Source organism: Brachyhypopomus gauderio, chromosome 20 (assembly GCF_052324685.1).
Source record: "Brachyhypopomus gauderio isolate BG-103 chromosome 20, BGAUD_0.2, whole genome shotgun sequence".
Lineage (NCBI taxonomy): Eukaryota > Metazoa > Chordata > Actinopteri > Gymnotiformes > Hypopomidae > Brachyhypopomus > Brachyhypopomus gauderio.
The window spans coordinates 10,880,722-10,897,629 of NC_135230.1; the positions used below are offsets into that span (position 1 = coordinate 10,880,722).

A 16,908-nucleotide genomic window follows, 5' to 3' on the forward strand; every position below is an offset into this window, starting at 1 on the left:
GGTCTGACAGAAGAGTGGTGTTTGTGTTGGCGACGGCAACATCGTAACAATGAAAGGCGCATGAGGGGAGCTGGCTTTACTCTTACTGTCTTTGTTAAAAATCGGAGATAAAATCAGAACTAATCAGAACAGTAGGCAGATTAGTTTTTTCTTTATAGTCTGTTTTCCTTCTGAAATGTAAACGGGTTTTGCAAAGTAAAGCTCTTGTGCTTGTGAAACGAAGGAGACTATATTTGTTTTAAAATTCCTACACATGCATCTGAACTGGGATGCAGTGCAAGAAAAGACTCTCCTAGGTTACTGAGGGCAGACAGCAGAGTGGTGCATGTTCGTCATATCATTGCTTGTCTAGTACTGGCAAATGAATGCTTTATTTACCCTTTTAAAACCTCTTTAAAATCACAAGACCCTAATGGCTGACTTATTTTATGGAAAACAATGTTTTTTTTTTCTCGCAACAGCAATGACATACTGCAGCCCAGATGTTGGCAATGCTCCTGAGAAGGGCATATCTGTACACAAGAGTTATGTATCTCTTGTGTTCTGTACAGTGCACCACCTTAAATAACCAGCAACATCTGGTAACATCTGATCCTTGACTTTTGGAGATAAATTTAGGAAATACATGGTGTAACTTTGACAACTGTTGCAGCGACATTTGAAATTAACGTACAAACATTTACATAAAGAGTTTTTTGTTAGATCCACGGCCCTTTCAGACAGAGAATGGTGTAAAATAACGCAGACACCAGCAGTACAAATGGTGTTCAGAAATGGGTCGTGGTGTCCACATTAGCAAAGTACAAACGATGGCCTTCACAACCTTTATTCACTTACACATTAAACATTTTTGGGGTCATGATTTTCTTTCAGCCTGTTAAACATGTTAGCATTTTTGGCTCACATATTCCTTTCAAGCTGTTAAGATACGTTAGCATTTTGGGAATATGTATTACTTTCCATCAGTTCTAAAAGTTAGAGTTTTTGGGTTGCGCATTCCCTTCAAGCTGATAGACGAATTAGCATTTTTAGTTAATGTTTTCCTTTTTAAAGTGATTAGACACATTAGCATTTTTGTGTCACGTATTACCTTAAATCTGTTACACACATTAGAATGTTTACACATTCCTTTCAAATTGCCCTTCTGGAGTTCCACGTCTTTCAACCTGCGACTGTGCCCGACTGTGCCCTTCTGGAGCTGTAACCCTCTGGGGAATTTTAACAACTGGCTGTTACCAACAATCAGCCATAGATCATCAGGAAGGGCTAAAGATGTCAGAGAGTATTACGGCGCACTTCTCATGGTATGATAGAAAACTGTATCACAAACTAACTGTGAATAAAAAATACTACAGGAGCCAAAATTGAGTCTGTGCAATCATAAAGGTGCTTTTGTTGCAGACTCTTTTCTTCCAGACATGTTTTTTTTCTAATTCTTTGTATCATTTTCACCATGCATACAGTATGATAGACAACACAGATCCCATTAAAACTTGTGTGGTGTGCAAGAAGTATGAAACAAATTTGCAAAAAGATAAACAAACACAGAAAAAATATTCAGGAGAGCACGGTCTCCTTCACCTGTGGTAAACATATGAATAACAAGACCTTCCAAAGGACATGGACCACATTTTAAGCGTTCTCGAGGTTTAGGCACCTAGAAAGGCCCTGCAAACCCAGACGACCTCTCGAAAGGGCAATTTGCTTCTCTTAAGGTCATGCTCTTTGAATTCTTATTTTTACCTTACAGGCTATACAGAGAGTATCCATTTCTATTTCAAGACCCCGCAATCCCTTGGTAAGAGGTTGTCATTGCTTTGAGGGGTCGATACATTCTAATGCTCTTTTAAAAATGTATCCAGTGTACGTTTCATTAACGATGATTTGACTGAAAAGCACCCTGCTTCAGGAACAGTGTGTTCTCCAAATCGTATTTAATTAGTGCTTCCCATAAGCCCTAATTTTTCAGTGTCAATCTGTGCGTAGGCGATTTCATCTTGGACAAACAAAATGGGCAGAATGTCCAGGTGTTATTTTCATACACATAAGAGAGAGAGAGAGAAAAAAAAGAAAACATTACAAACCCAACATAAGCGACAGGAGTGATTGTCAGATTTCATCAAAGCTTTGTTGTGGTTTTTTTTTCTCATCGCATTTTCTGTCTGCCTGTGATTGTTGTTATGTTGGTTCCTCTAGACTGTCTCTTTCTGTTTGTATGGAGTTTGTTTTGTACATTAGTCCTCTATGACCGAACTGCCCCTGGACCCGGGGAACCATCCAGAGACGACTGGGAAGCACGTCGAGTCAATGAGGCAAGCGTAGGGTCCACTAAGGAGGAGGGTGGAAAAAGTTTGTACCAGCCAATCACATTGCTGGCCAGGTCCAGCTCCTCCAATAGGATCTGTGCTACTCCCATGAACGATTTGTGGTCCATTCGCCCATAGTCTCCCCAGACAATTACCTAACACAAAGACAGGATACTAAGATGGCTTTTAAGAAATTAAGTCTCAGAATTCTCAAAACTAGTTAAAGTCATTTAACTCATTATAAAGCTAAAAACATCCAAGTGTCCTTTGTACACTTGGTCTCTCTAGCTGTAAAAACAAAATGAAAACAATTATTTCCAAGCCACTAAAAGCTCGTCTTCTTGACCTTTGACTCATATTTATGCAGCGACATCCAAAATGTGGAAAAGCAACATCCCTCACCTGCAACACTTTACCCTGTGGACTCTCTTCAAACTGCAGGGTTTGCTGATACAGGGGGTCGAGTGTTTTCCGTGCAATCTTGGTCTTCTTTTTGGCTACATATGCCCCGTTGTGCAGCAGATACACCTTAACATAGGGAGCTGAGAGAAGATCACATCCATTGCTAAAGTGTTAAAAGCTTAAGGTATATCTATAACAAACCATTTCTAAAATGGAAAACTTCCAGGTATAACTACACTAATACATTTCTACAGTGTAAAAGGTCGAACTCCTCATGCTTTCTTCAGTGTAATACAGCTTTCTACCTTTCTGTGAATATAGAAGCCATTCATGATGATTCTGTAGAAAACTATCACAGGAATAGTTCTACCTGGTATTAGTAGGTCCCCTGAACCCAAAGTCTTGTTGTAAACATGGGTTAGTAGGAGCTGGATAGATGTAGATAACTGCAGTTTCTTATACGAAGAGCATGAATGACACTGGGTTAAGGTGTGGAGGAGTTTGGGTGACTAACCAGGAAGCGATTTTGAGCCGGGTTTCTGAACCAGTCCCCGGGCGCGGATCACCTCCACCTCTAGCTGGCCTTTCTTGTTCACCATACCAATCTGAATGTCTCCTGCACAACACCGGAGGCCAGAAAAAGCTCAAGGCCCAGGACATGTAGGTGCTGCTCTAGAACTATACAAAAAAGCTCAAGGCCCAGGACATGCAGGATCAGTTCTAGAACAATGCAAAACCGCCCTCAGCTCCAAAGCAGCTTCTACATTTATTTCCCCCCAATTTCTGTATAATACATTGTGTAAATGTCATGAAAATAAATAATAACTAGTGGATCTACAATGTATTTCAGGATGTTCAAACCCTGTGGCTGCATACACACAGTGGCATCTGGAGTGACAAACTGTTAAACTGTTTAACTGGAAAAGAGATCAAAGAAAGTACGCCATCAAACACGACATGAGCAGTGTGGCAAAACTCACCGACAGAGGGCGTGGCCAAGGTTTGTCGGCCAACCAGCTGGGCGGGACCAAGTCCGTCCAGGAAGTCGCTGAACTGAGTCTCCACTCTCACAGCTGGGAAGATCGGACTGGACAGAAGAAAGCAAATAAGTCTCCCATCGCACACTAACAACCAGATCCTCTCGTGTAAGCAAACTCTTCAGGACTACAGCAGGTCTTCATGCGGGAACACGCATGGCTACCCAACGCAGGCCTGCTGCAGGTGCCGCCCCCGCCACCCCCGTCCCCGTCCCCCCATCCCCCCATCCCCCTGCCTTTTCTCCGCTCGCTCTGGTAAAAGGGCAGTGTGGAGCACCAAGGCTCTGCTGTAATTAACCAAATGTCAAAGAAAATTGTTGCACCATTTTGCTGGGCCTGTTAAGCCCCAAATGCAAATGGCTGACAGACAGGTAGGTTGCCAAGGCAACACACGAGGCCTCCTTTTGAAGATGTTTAGACTATTACTGCAGTCTTTGGTCACGTGGTTGCACAGGGCATGTTCAATATGCTGTGAAGGGCACATTACTGACAAAAAACTTCATTTATTTAGTTTTGTTATATATTGTTTATATTTTACTGGATTACCCAAATGCCACTGAAGTCCTATTTACATTGGGGCCCACAGACATTCAAAGTACAGTCCCTGACATAAGTTCTGTCGCTTATCCATGTTGTGGAAACAAAAGCTTATAACCTGACTTTAAATTCATCTATTTCTGCATGGTTTTAGAAATGACTCATATGAAAGCTGAAACCCTCCTAAATGAGATTTAATTTACGAAAATAAATTTGCTTCACTGCAGAAATATTGATCATTTAATGAACACAGAAAGGTCAGGGCCCGTATTTATCAAACTTCTTAGAGTGGAATTTTGGACTTAAGTGCTGAAAAATTCTTAGATTTGCTCCTACTCACAGAGTTAAGTGTAAGTGCCAGTTATCAAAACTCTCAAGTATAAGAATCACTCTTACTCTCCCGAAAAGTTAAGACTGCTCCAGAGGACTCATAAGTCGTTAAGAGTTGCCACCAGGGGGCTGAGATGGCACTGAGAAGACTGAGATGCGTGCGAACCATCATTTTAGGTACACATTTCAATTTTATAGATATATAAATATGCACATAAATATGCACAATGCACAAATATGCACAATAATTAGGCATTAAGATAAGCATGGGTTTAATTTTTTTTTCTTCCTTTTATTTATTCGTGCAAGAGTGTAATGTTCATGCTGCGATGCTTTAATACTTTAATTTTAAGCTTTGACGTCTGCCTTGTCAGTTATTGTATGTCATTTGGGAGTGAGACCTCTGCCAGACTTCCTTCAGACGCTCACTTTTCCTCCGGCCATTCATGACTGGAGGTGTTTGGAAGCGCTGTCAGAGAGAGAGGGGCAGATGGAGAATCTGCGCTCAAGCCAGCAGGGTCGGGAGCACGAGCAGCTTCTTTATTACTAACGGATGCAATAATTTTGAAGTGACAATTAGCATCACAGTGTTTGTGTGCAAATCTAAATAAATGATTAAAAAAACCTTGTCTTTGAGATATGTTTTAGAATTTAGAAGAGGCTTGCCCGGTGGTCCTCTGCCTGAATGTGATTCAGTTGCACTATCCAAAATAAATCAGAGAAAACATATGAATAACAAAAGAAAGAAGGGAAAATTATACATACCAGTGCGTGTCACATAGGACTTAAAGGTAGATATGAAATCTCTTTTTATTAGGATTATTTATTAACTGCATAAATACGCTGTGTTATTTCACAAAATTATGACTGCAACATTATTAAGTTAAATGTGAAGGTACTGCAACATTTTCTGAATTTTATCTTGACATTTCTCAGGAAATATTATTGAACATGAAATCCGATCCAGTGATTGGTTCTTGCAGGGGGTTTTGAAACGACGTCGTCCAGGATCATCTTTGCGGCACAGCCAGGTGTCGTAAATCAGCTCTGAGACTGACACTTAAGAATTACTCCTACACTTCGCTCAAAGTGAGACTGAGTGGCTTGATAAATAACTTTTAGTCTCAGCTTTTAACTAAGAATTATTTTAGACATAAGTCAATTCTTAGCAGCATTCTTAGGAGTAATTCTAAGAAGTTTGATAAATACGGGCCCAGATTTTGGCAAGACAAAAGTTTTGTCGGCTTGTCATATAATGCACCCAATCCTAGTTTACAGCCTCACCTGTGCTCACTAATTGATTGTTTAATTAGTGGGTGTGTATAGAACTCCAGCACCCCAGACCTTCACTTGCACAGCTACTTGAACTCTGACAACATGCCAAAAATCCATCCTGTGACCAAAGCCTTGATTATCAAGACGCTGAAGACTAAATCCACTGCAGAGGTGGCTGGCACCTTTAATGTGTCTCAGTATCAAGTACAAAGAATAAAAAAAATTTTGAAGAGACTGGAGATGTTTTTGACAAGCCCAGGTCTGGTAGACCCCAAAAGACAACTGCTCGGGAGGAACATTTGTTGGTTAGAAAATCCAAAGCCAGTTCCTCTTCCAGTGCAGCAGAGCTCCACCAGGCCTGGTCACCTCAAGTCCCTGTGTCAACTAAAACAGTTTGTAGGATTCTGTCTCGAAATGGCCTCCATGGTCGAATCAGTGCCCAGAAGCCAGCACTAAACAAAAGGCAGGTAAAAAACCGTGTGGCATTTGCCAAGGCCCATAGCCTGCTAAACGGATGGATGCTGGAAAAGTGGCAGAAGGTAGATTTCTCAGATGAATCTTCAGTTGAATTACACCACAGCCGCCACAAATACTGCAGGAGATCTCAGATTCACCCAGAAAACAGTGAAGTTCGGTGGTGGACAGATCATGGTCTGGGGTTACATTCAGTATGGGGGTGTGCGAAACATTTGCAAGGTGGAACGCAATATCAATAGCCTAAAATATCAAGACGTATTAGCTACATCTTATATTCCCAATCATAAAAGGGGTCAAATTTTGCAGCAGGATGGTGCTTCATCTCATACATCCATCTTTACATCAAAGTTCCTCAAGATCAAGGTGCTCCAGGACTGGCCAGCCCAGTCACCAGATATGAACATCATTGAACATGTTTGGGGTAGGATGAAAGAGGAAGCTTGGAAGACAAAACCAAAGAATTTAGATGAACTCTGGGAGGCATGTAAGACTGCATTGTTTGCTATTCCAATGAATCATTGTCGAACTGCATGGATGTGGTCCTTGCTTGTGGAAGTCACACAAAATATTAAATGTGGCTCTAATAGCACCACAACATCATTCACCAGTGTTATGAAGCATATATTTGTATATGAAGTGAATTATTTGTTTGATTTTCACCTTACTTTCTGTGGGCGACAAAACTTTTGTCTTGCCAAAATCTGACCTTTCTGTGTTCATTAAATGATCAATATTTCTGCAGTGAAGCAAATATATTTTCATAAATTAAATCTCATTTGGGAGGGTTTCAGAAATGAGTAATTTCTAAAACCAATCGATGAATTTAAAGTCAGGTTATAAGCTTTTGTTTCCACAACATGGATAAGCGACAGAACTTATGTCAGGAACTGTACACTACAAGAAAGAATTCAAAACAAACTTGGGCAGCACTTAGTGGAACCATGTATTTTCACATGTATCTCCACTTGGTTTAATGGTTAATGTGTTCACCTCTCGGTAGCAGGATTGTGTGTTCATGTCCCCATCTGGGTGGGGTTTCCATGTTTCCCCTGTGTCTGAATGGGTGTCCTCCACCAGCCCAAAAACATGGAGGTTAGGCCAAACTTGCTGTCCTAATAAATACTCCTGGTATGATTGTGAGAGTTTCTCCCCTCCCTGCACGTGATTCACTCCCCCAGGGGGCCGAGGATTCCAGTTGAGGGTATGCTGTGTGCAATCGGCTGGTGCTTCTCAGTGGCGTGTGACTGGCTGTAAACGCTGGGTGCGTCACTCGTAAAGTGTCTTAGGGTTCCGTGAAAGGTGCAATATAAACTTCATTCGTTACTAGATAAAGTGTGCAGCCCTCCTTCTTGTTTAGACATTTGAATAAACGCTGGTCACTTTAAGGCTTGAAAAGCATGAGAAGCTTGCAAAGACCAACGCAGGGCCGACTCACCTTCCCTCAGAGTTGTAGCTGGCCATGCTGCCGTTGTTGGACTCGCGGCTGGGCTGTCTGCTCATGTTGCGCTGCAGCTCCACGGCCATCCCCGTTTCTTGGCTCCGCTGGATCGACCCGCTTCCCTTTGACTTCTTATTGGACGCCTCTGGAGCCAAACAGACGAGACAATAAGTGTGGCAGGCCGACTACTCAATGAAATGTGAATGCCATAATAAAAACACTGTTTTATTCACTAGCAGTTTCTTTTATTTATTTTATTTATTTATTTTAGGGGCAGTCATGGTCCTGTGGTAGAGAACTGGTCTTGTGACCGGAGGGTCGTGGGTTCGATTCCCAGGCCTGAGGCCATGACTGAGGTGTCCTTGAGCAAGGCACCTAACCCCAATTGCTCCCAGGGCGCCGGGCTAGGGCTGCCCACCGTTCTGGGCATGTGTGCACCACAGACCCCTAGTAATCACTAGTGTGTGTTTGTGTGTGTGTTCTAATTGCACAGATGGATAAAATGCGGAGGACAAATTTCGATTGTGGTGTAAATTCACAATTGACAAAATATGGCACATTTCAAATTATTTATGAATGCTATAGCGATTCGCGTTGTAATGATAGCATTTGTGACATGAGGTAGCCCAGCACAGGAGACACCGTATGATGATAAGAACAGCTTGATTAATCAGGACGTTCCATTCCACAAGCTTTATCCCACACATCCTTAGCTGTGGACGCTAATGCAGTCTCACTGTGGCCGTGCTAATGGAAACATAAGACGCCAGCACTAAGCTAATTGGCTGCCCTATGCTGAACAGACACAGGCCCAGTCTTCTCCTCAGAGCTAATCTCAGTGTTGCGCAGGAGACGAGAACTTTTACGGTTTGCGTGTGTGTTTCTGCTCCTGCTTCAAAGAGAACAAACTGTGCGATACAAGCAACACATGCTCGGCCTGAGAACCCCCCCCCCCCCCCCAACCCCATGGGAAGCCTTTGTATGGTGAACATTGATGGCTAGTCACTCCTGACTTCTTAAAACATTGAAATGGCTACAGATGCTTTAATCAAAAGAAAATTAGGTTTGGTTAAGTTGGGTGGAGATGGACTTTGGAGAGTGGCACTCTGAACGATGTTTATACAGACCAGGAGAGCTTTATAAAAAGGTCTTTTGGAAAGCATAAGTTATTTCCTTTGTAAAAAAAAATTCGTTGCATCACATTCTTTGTAGTGTTGTCCAAAATGATAGGCTATGTGGTAGTATAAAGAAACCCCTCAAAAACAGGGGAAGGAACATTTACCTGACCAATTTTAATGTTACTTTGTGTTTCAGGTTTGAAAAGTGCTGGAATTTAGTACTTGAAAATGCTTGAAATTGTAACTACTCTTGTGTTATGTTAACAAATACGAGCCTCTTGGAATTCCAGGACAAAACATGAGAGAACGTGAAGACGTTAAGATTGGGCGTTTTGGAAATAAACCACCATTAAATAATGTGATTAAAAGCTAATAATTTCGAGTATATTGTGGTGTTGCCACTGGTGTATAGGGGTGGAGCATAGAGTACGCTACCTCCCATGAGCACTTGCAGCAGTAGGGAGTACGCTAAAAGCGTAAATGTTTGGTTAAATGTGATAGATTATGTTATTATGTGGTTTGTTTTGGTCATACGTGTTTGTTCCGTACAGTCACTTGTGTTTATTTTAGCACTGTTAGGCTCACCGTGTTCGTGTCATGTTGGAAGAGTGATGACCTAGTTTGAACGGTGTATGTAAAAGGTCAACAAAAACATTGAGTGACTGTGTGACCTTCTTCTTACTGTCTAAAAAGGAGTTAATAAAGAATTGAAATGAACACACAAAACCTGTCTGGCACTCTTACTCCTGCCGACACGCTACAATATGTATAAATATTTAACTTAATTAAGTTTAATGTGCTGGGAAATATTGAAATGGACCTTGAAAGTGACGTATAAGTGCTTGAATTCCACCTTGTAAAAGTGTATGAACCCTGCAAACATGACTTTGGTCATTGCGCTGAGGCGCGGCGCACGCGAAGTTACAAAATTCAAGAGGTGCACGACCTCGCGAATCGATAGCGCCCGAGTATGGAGTCAAATTAGGGTCTTTAATGGTGACGAAAAAAAACTAATATCGCAAATATAAGATTAGCATTTTGCATTTTACGTTCCTAATTTGTTTCTGCAATACTTTCCCTCTTTTGCGTTTCTTTCTTTTCTTTGCGTTTCACATTTTATGTTGCTGCTTTTTTTTGCAATACTTTCTCCCTTTTGCGTTTCTTTCTTTTGTTTGCGCGTCACTGTTTTTCTTTGCGTCTCGCATTTTACGTTCATAATTTTTTTTTTGCGCTTCTCTCTTTTCTTTGCTCCGGTTTTACCCTCTGTGTGGGGGGCCGGGAAAGAGGCGTGGCCAAGAGCGAAAGGCGTGCTGTGAACGTTCAGCGTCATCAGTTGAACCGTCACACAGCGCGGCAATTTGGTTACTGGTATCATGGCAGACGATCGCCCAGCTGGACCACAGGTATATGCATGCAGACAGAGCCGGAGTGGCTAATCGGGAGATTCGGGAGGATTCCCGATGGGCCGGCTCATGTCAGTCTCTAGTTTGGGCCGATTGGGAGGGGAAAATTATTTTGGACCGGATTTGGGGATGAAACTCCCGGGCTGAAAAAGTGTCCCACTCCGGCCCTGCGTGCAGACATAGACATCAGGTGCTAAAGCACCACCAACTCTGCCCTTTATCAACGAAAGTGCCCTTTTAAAACTTTGTTTAAAAATATATATATTATTATTATTATTATTATTATTAACATTTTACTGAGGTCGGTTTGAAATGATCTTTTGAAAACCTGAGCGAATAAAAACAATGCCCTGAAATGCGCCACCACCTCGCACACACCCGACCTCTCTCTTCCTTTAACATCAGATGCACTGCAGCAGCAGTTCAGTTCAGCGAGTGGAATTTTACGTTCATAATTTTTTTTTGCGCTTCTCTCTTTTCTTTGCTCCGGTTTTACCCTCTGTGTGGGGGCCACGCCTCTTTCCCGGCCCCCACACAGAGGGTAAAACCGGAGCAAAGAAAAGAGAGAAGCGCAAAAAAAAAATTATGAACGTAAAATGCGAGACGCAAAGAAAAGCAGTGACGCGCAAAGAAAAGAAAGAAACGCAAAAGGGAGAAAGTATTGCAAAAAAAAAGCAGCAACATAAAATGTGAAACGCAAAGAAAAGAAAGAAACGCAAAAGAGGGAAAGTATTGCAGAAACAAATTAGGAACATAAAATGCAAAATGCTAATCTTATATTTGTGATATTTTTTTTTCGTCACCATTAAAGACCCTAATTTGACTCCATACCCGAGGCCCTCACGCACGGGCAGAGCCACGGGGATTACATCCTTTTCACCACGCGGACCCTTGCGCCGCTCGCGACGCATCAAGTATAAACCAGGCTTAAATCAGGCTTGAGATCGTACAGAGCCACGCGGGGACACACTGACTGGGACAATGTGGCAAACACCGTATTTGTGCTTTGTTGTTACTATGAGCTTAGTTTGTAAGAGAAACTCTGATTCAAAAAACAACGAGCCGAACAGAAGTGTGCAGTCTGCCTGCCAGGCGTTGGTGGTGGGCGGGGTGGTAGTCATGGCAGCGGGGGCGGGCTGACCTGTCTGGCTGATCTGAGACGTGCTGCGGCTGCGTCGGCTGCCCACGATGGCCACGAAGCGGGCGTTCAGGCTGGAACGTCTCTTCTTGGCGCCGCCGCCCACCGTGCCCAGCGCCGTGTCTGATTGGCTGCCGTCCGTGCGCTCTGTCCCAGTGATGTCACCGCTCATGCTCTTCAGCATACCCCGGCCCATCGACGCCCGCAAATGCCGGCTGGAAGAGGGTAGGAGGGTTGGGGGAGTTGGGGGGGTGGAGGAGCGGGTGAATGGAGGGTGACAGTCTTAAGATTGTGTAGTACAGTTCAGAGAAAAGATATTTACTGTTTTTGTTATGCTGATGTGAAACCTTCGACTTACTGCTGAGATGCAGAGTTCACTATGCAAAAGCTATTGGGTGCGTGTAGAATTCAGCTTTTATTTGGGAATAAACAGCTACTTTAACATGTCAGAGTCTCTATTTCATGTTTATTTGGTTCTTTTCTCACATCAGCAAGCTGTTCTAACAAACAGAATGTTTACATATGAATACACACACACACACACACACACACACACACACACAAACACGCACACACATGTAATGCTAACTGGAAGTTCCAAGTTAGCATCTGTATTCATTTTCTTTCAGGCAACAGCAATGCAAAGCCCTCTGGAGCCCTCTGGATCTGTGGAGGAGCAGGCGGGTGCCTGTGCTCTCTGACGGAGTCAGGATACTGCCGGACTGTCTGAATACACTCTCTTCACACCCTCCAGCCCCCTTGCCACATGCTACACTCTCCTCCCCAGGGACAGGGGCACCGGCGGCAGGGAAGGGAAGACAGTGGGCGGGCCTCTCCTCTCCGTGCCCCCGGGGGCTAAGATGAGGAGCGTTGGGTTGAAGGGGATCAGGCGAAGACACGGGACCCACGCATCGGAGGCAAGACCGGAGGCAAGACCGGAGGCATGCAATAAGGGTTCTAAAAGACACACAGAGATGCATGAAGCACACTGCACAACACACACACACACAAACACGTGACAAAACACACTCGCAGGGCACACAAACACTTGGCGATATGTTCAAACAACAGCATCTGACTATGTGTGCATGAGGAAGGGGTGTATGAAGGTCAGTGGGTGATTCCCTAAGCCCATGAACACACATAAGAACCGAAGAGAGAAGCCATTGGCCAGATCAAGCCCGCAACCAGATTGATTTTAGCTATTAAATTAGCTTGCCAGCATATCTGTCTAGTTTGACAGGGTTTTCATGCTAGAGAGAACAAGAAAATTAGTGGGAAAACAGAAACCCACCAGTCATTATAATACAACAAAAAGCGTGCACCTGGTGCACTTTCCATTAGGTGGTCAATAACTATAATGGCACAAATTTGTTATCCAGCCACTTGCTGTGCTACTGGGACTGCCAGGCAGGAAATAACTGATATTCAAACACCTTTAGTAAATCAGACCCTAGTGGAACAGGAATGCAGGTTTGGTCCTGACACCGCATGTCTAGACGGAGGACATGTGTGAAATAGCAAAACCTCCCCACGTGTGCCACGTGTGCCTGGAACTGGAGGGTCTCAGGTGGGGTGATGCCCCAGTCGGTTTCCTTAGCAAAAGGGCTGTATCCCTGTGAGAGGGCCTCCCCCACCACTGGGCCAGATAATTATTCTGTATTGGAATCACGTTTAATTTATAGCAACTATGATGATACTTATGTATGATGTTAGTATGATGTATGATGAAGTATGATGTACCATGAATGTATTCAGCACATAGGAGGAGCTCTGCTATTTGAGTACAATTTGACCTCCTTTTCACCCTTTGATGGCTATAGTATAATTCACTTAGAGGGCATGTTCTTTGTTGCTGATCTGAGTTTAGTTGTTTACTGATTCTAATGCAGGGATCTGATTCTGTAGCTGGCGTTGGGTTGGGTCACCTGTTACCTGACATCTCCGGCCACCGTGTGGCGCCGGCGTTGCAGCTCCGCAGAGAAGCGCCTCTCTCCCAGGCTCTGCCTCTGGACGGGCTGGCATACCCCCCATGAGATACGCCTCTCTCTTTTCTTCTCCCCCTCACAGTTCTCCAGTGACTTTGACCTTTTGCCGCCCCACCCGACGAGACGGTGAATTTGCAAGCGCATGCGACACGGGTGTAGCATGCAAAAGGAAACAAACAACCAAAGATAACGCACGACAGACAGAGCTGAACATGCATGAGGGAAGAAGGGGTGGAGCCAAGAGAAAAAATAAAAAAGGAGGTGGGGCTAAGATTTTTAGAACCTCAGCTGCTGATTAAATGTTAAATGCTCTAGTAACATTTATGTAGTAGTTTGCGTGGTAGTTTTTTATGTAGTAGTAGTGGTGTGTGGTTGTTTATTGATTTATGTGGAGGTGAGTTTGGAGGCCTGACAATTAGCATTTTCAGATTACAGATAGGAGAAAATGAAAGACGAAGACAGAGGAACAGAAGTGTGTGTTGTTGCGCTTGTGTGTGTGTGTGTGTACATTTGAGCATCTCTTTGCAGCCAATGAGTGTCCTGTGACCTGGATCGGCCATTGTGCATTTGTATGTGCGCGTGCGCTAGTTCACGTGTCCTGACCTGACGTGTCCGTGTGGCCGCTCCGACTGAACGGACATGTAGCTGCCACTGCTGAGACGGGATGCGCTGCTGGCCCGTGAAATGGCCGACACGTCACTCATGTCGCTGTCCGACGACCTCGCTGACATGTTGTCACAGCTCCGCTTATACATCTGTTCAGACAAAAGAGAACCTGCTCCAGAAAGAGGAGACAATCTGCTCCAGTCCCTTGGGGCCGTTCACATGCCCTGCTTTACTCTAGCCTCAGTACTATACTTTTCTATAGCACTCAAATGGATTGATTTAATGCAGTCTAAACATAATGTCTTTTGACTGCATTCAAATGGACTTATTTCTTGCAGTCTGACCGCTATCCTATTTGAGCATATTTGCTGAGTGTGAAATGTATGCAAGAATAAAAGTAAATGCAAATACTTATTTATTTATTGGGGCAGTCATGGTCCTGTGGTAGGGAACTGGTCTTGTGACTGTAGGGTCGTGGGTTTGATTCCCATGACCATGACTGAGGTACCCTTGAGCAAGGCACCTAACCCCAACTGCTCCCTGGGCACCGGGCTAGGGCTACTCACCGTTCTGGGCACGTGTGCACCACAACCCCCTAGTAATCACCAGTGTGTGTTTGTGTGTTCTAACTGGACAGATGGGTAAATGCGGAGGACAAATTTCGATTGTGGTGAAAAAAAATCACAATTGACAAATATGGCACATTTCATTTCACATTTCATTTACTTATTTATTCTGAGAATGCCTAACTTAGTTTCCAGTTTGGCATAGTGATCAATTAAAATGATTCTAAAAGACAAACTGCTTTGTTGTTTTGAATAATGTCCTATTTTTTTTAAAGGAGTCAACAGAATTTGTTTTCAGATCGGAATGCAGTTTTTCCAGGTGAAAAGGGTCCATTAAATGTACTTCAGAAGTCCGGAGCAGTAAATTATAGGTAAGAATCACAGATCTTTTTACACATTTGCGCTGCACAAGTGTAGGTTGCCAGGGTAACTCCAGGTAATTTGCTGTGCGTTAAAAGCATGCTGAAATGGGCAGAATGTGAAGAACGTTCCGGAAGTGCGTGAGGCAGTCTCGGTGTCTGACTCACCTCTCTCTTGTTCTTCAGCTCCATCTGTTGGTCGTGGGCCGAGCTGACGGTGCCCGGACGATGAGGGGAGACTCGGATATGACTGAACTGACGAGTCCGCTCCTCTACAGCTAGAGCTGAGACAGAGAAAGAGAGTAAGAGAGAGAGAGAAAGAGGGAGAGAGAGAGAGGTCAGACACTTAGTATATAATTCAGTACATAATTCAACGCATGAAGACTAAATTAATCGTGATGAACGCGTGAGGGGAGTTAGTAACCTGTCTCCTCAGGTTTATTATTAGTGTCATAAACCAGGGAAGACTGGTAACAGTCTTCATTTCCGTCATGAGAAGAGACATGTTCTTCATGAGTTGAACAACATGAAGAGACAAACAGTAGAGATACAGAGAGGCAGATGACATTGTGGGGAGACAGAAGAAATGGTGAAGGCAACTGAGTGAGGAAGCCATGTGAGATTATTCGTCCACTGTGAATCTGTGTCTGAGACACATGGCGCTGTGTGAGCCGTGTGGCTTTTCTGGCTGACATCTGGCGTGAGAGCGTGAGAGAGAGACTCAGGTAAACCTACCTTGCTCTACACTGCTGCTCTTCGCAGGGAGCTGGGGTAACTGTCTGCCCCTGCGTACAGACAAGGGAGACCCCGTGGGAGAGAAAGGGCCACCGTGCAGATGTGCCCTGGATGGAGAGGGAGAGAGAGAGAGAGTCAAAGATGGAGATACATAGAATGAAACAGAGCAAGGGAGAGATAAAAAAAAGAAATGCAGGCAAAGATGAAAGGACACCTGTTTTTTTTTTTTGTTCTTAACCTAATGGCAAACTTAATCAACACTAACCAGGCCTAGTAGTACAGCCCTACCTTCTGGCACTGAACTAAGACTGAACTTGGCTCTGACAGTGGAGGCTATTGCGCTGTAGTGAGACACTGGGCTTATAGACGGTGTTTCAGCAGCGAGCACCTGTCCAGAGAGCGCAGGGAGCTGGGGCAGGAGCCCGCCGGGCCACTGGGAACAAAGGGTTGGAGTAGCGCATCTGTCCTCCACCTGCTGCCCCGCAGGATGGAGGTGGGCTGGATCCTGAGCACAGCCACCACATGGAGGAGGGGCAAGTGAAACGATCAGTGGGGGAGGGGCAAGTAAAAAGGCCAGTGGGGGAGGGGCACGTGAAACGATCAGTGGGGGAGGGGCAAGTGAAACGGTCAGTGGGGGAAGGGCAAGTGAAACGATCAGTGGGTGAGGGGCAGTTTGATAAAGCAGGAGAGATCGAAAACCGTGAACGCGCTGAAGAAATGCAAATGTGAAAAGCAGGATAAACGAGTCAAAGAAGGGAAGCAAGGGGTTAACAGAGTGAGATAAAAGACGCAAAGATGTGGGTACACGAGAAGGAAAAGGAGAAGAAGGGAGTTGTGTGGGGGGACAAGGCGCAAAGGGTGCTTTGATTGGTGTTTTGTTGAAGCTCACCTGTCACGGGCCACAACTTTCTTATTCGCTTTTGGACAGGCAGGCCTGTCCAAACTGCCTGACCTCCTGCTCATGGGGTCGTGCGGATGGCACACGTTCAGAACAGATGCAAAGGAAAGAAAACCACCCGTGAGGAAACAGCCGGATGGAAAGATCCAGAAGAAAGTGGGCGGCTGCCTGTCCACTTGGAGGCAGGGTTTAGGGTGGTAGTATTTGGAAAATCAAAGAAAGTGTCAAAGAATTGTGGGAAGAGAGGGGGAACTAGTTGACTAGATGTCAAAGTCATGGGGCAGTTGTGTTCTGG

At 44.3% G+C, this 16,908-nt stretch overlaps 1 protein-coding gene across 24 annotated transcripts in view; it reads right to left on the reverse strand.

Annotated features, from left to right (window-relative positions):
* Window positions 1-392: 392 nt before the first annotated feature.
* rims1b (regulating synaptic membrane exocytosis 1b) overlaps window positions 393-16,908 on the reverse strand; it is a 53,972-nt gene continuing 37,456 nt past the window's right edge. For 14 of the 24 annotated variants that reach the window (XM_076982545.1, XM_076982541.1, XM_076982538.1 and 11 more), the window contains 11 exons: window positions 16,605-16,670; window positions 16,104-16,220; window positions 15,716-15,822; window positions 15,149-15,264; window positions 14,053-14,204; window positions 11,465-11,676; window positions 7,800-7,947; window positions 3,689-3,795; window positions 3,223-3,324; window positions 2,709-2,848; window positions 393-2,461 (listed from right to left, as the gene is read on the reverse strand). In XM_076982545.1, coding sequence (XP_076838660.1) covers window positions 2,243-2,461; window positions 2,709-2,848; window positions 3,223-3,324; window positions 3,689-3,795; window positions 7,800-7,947; window positions 11,465-11,676; window positions 14,053-14,204; window positions 15,149-15,264; window positions 15,716-15,822; window positions 16,104-16,220; window positions 16,605-16,670 — 1,486 coding nt within the window. In that variant the 3' untranslated portion in view covers window positions 393-2,242. The other 10 variants (XM_076982549.1, XM_076982550.1, XM_076982548.1 and 7 more) reach the window with 5 other exon arrangements.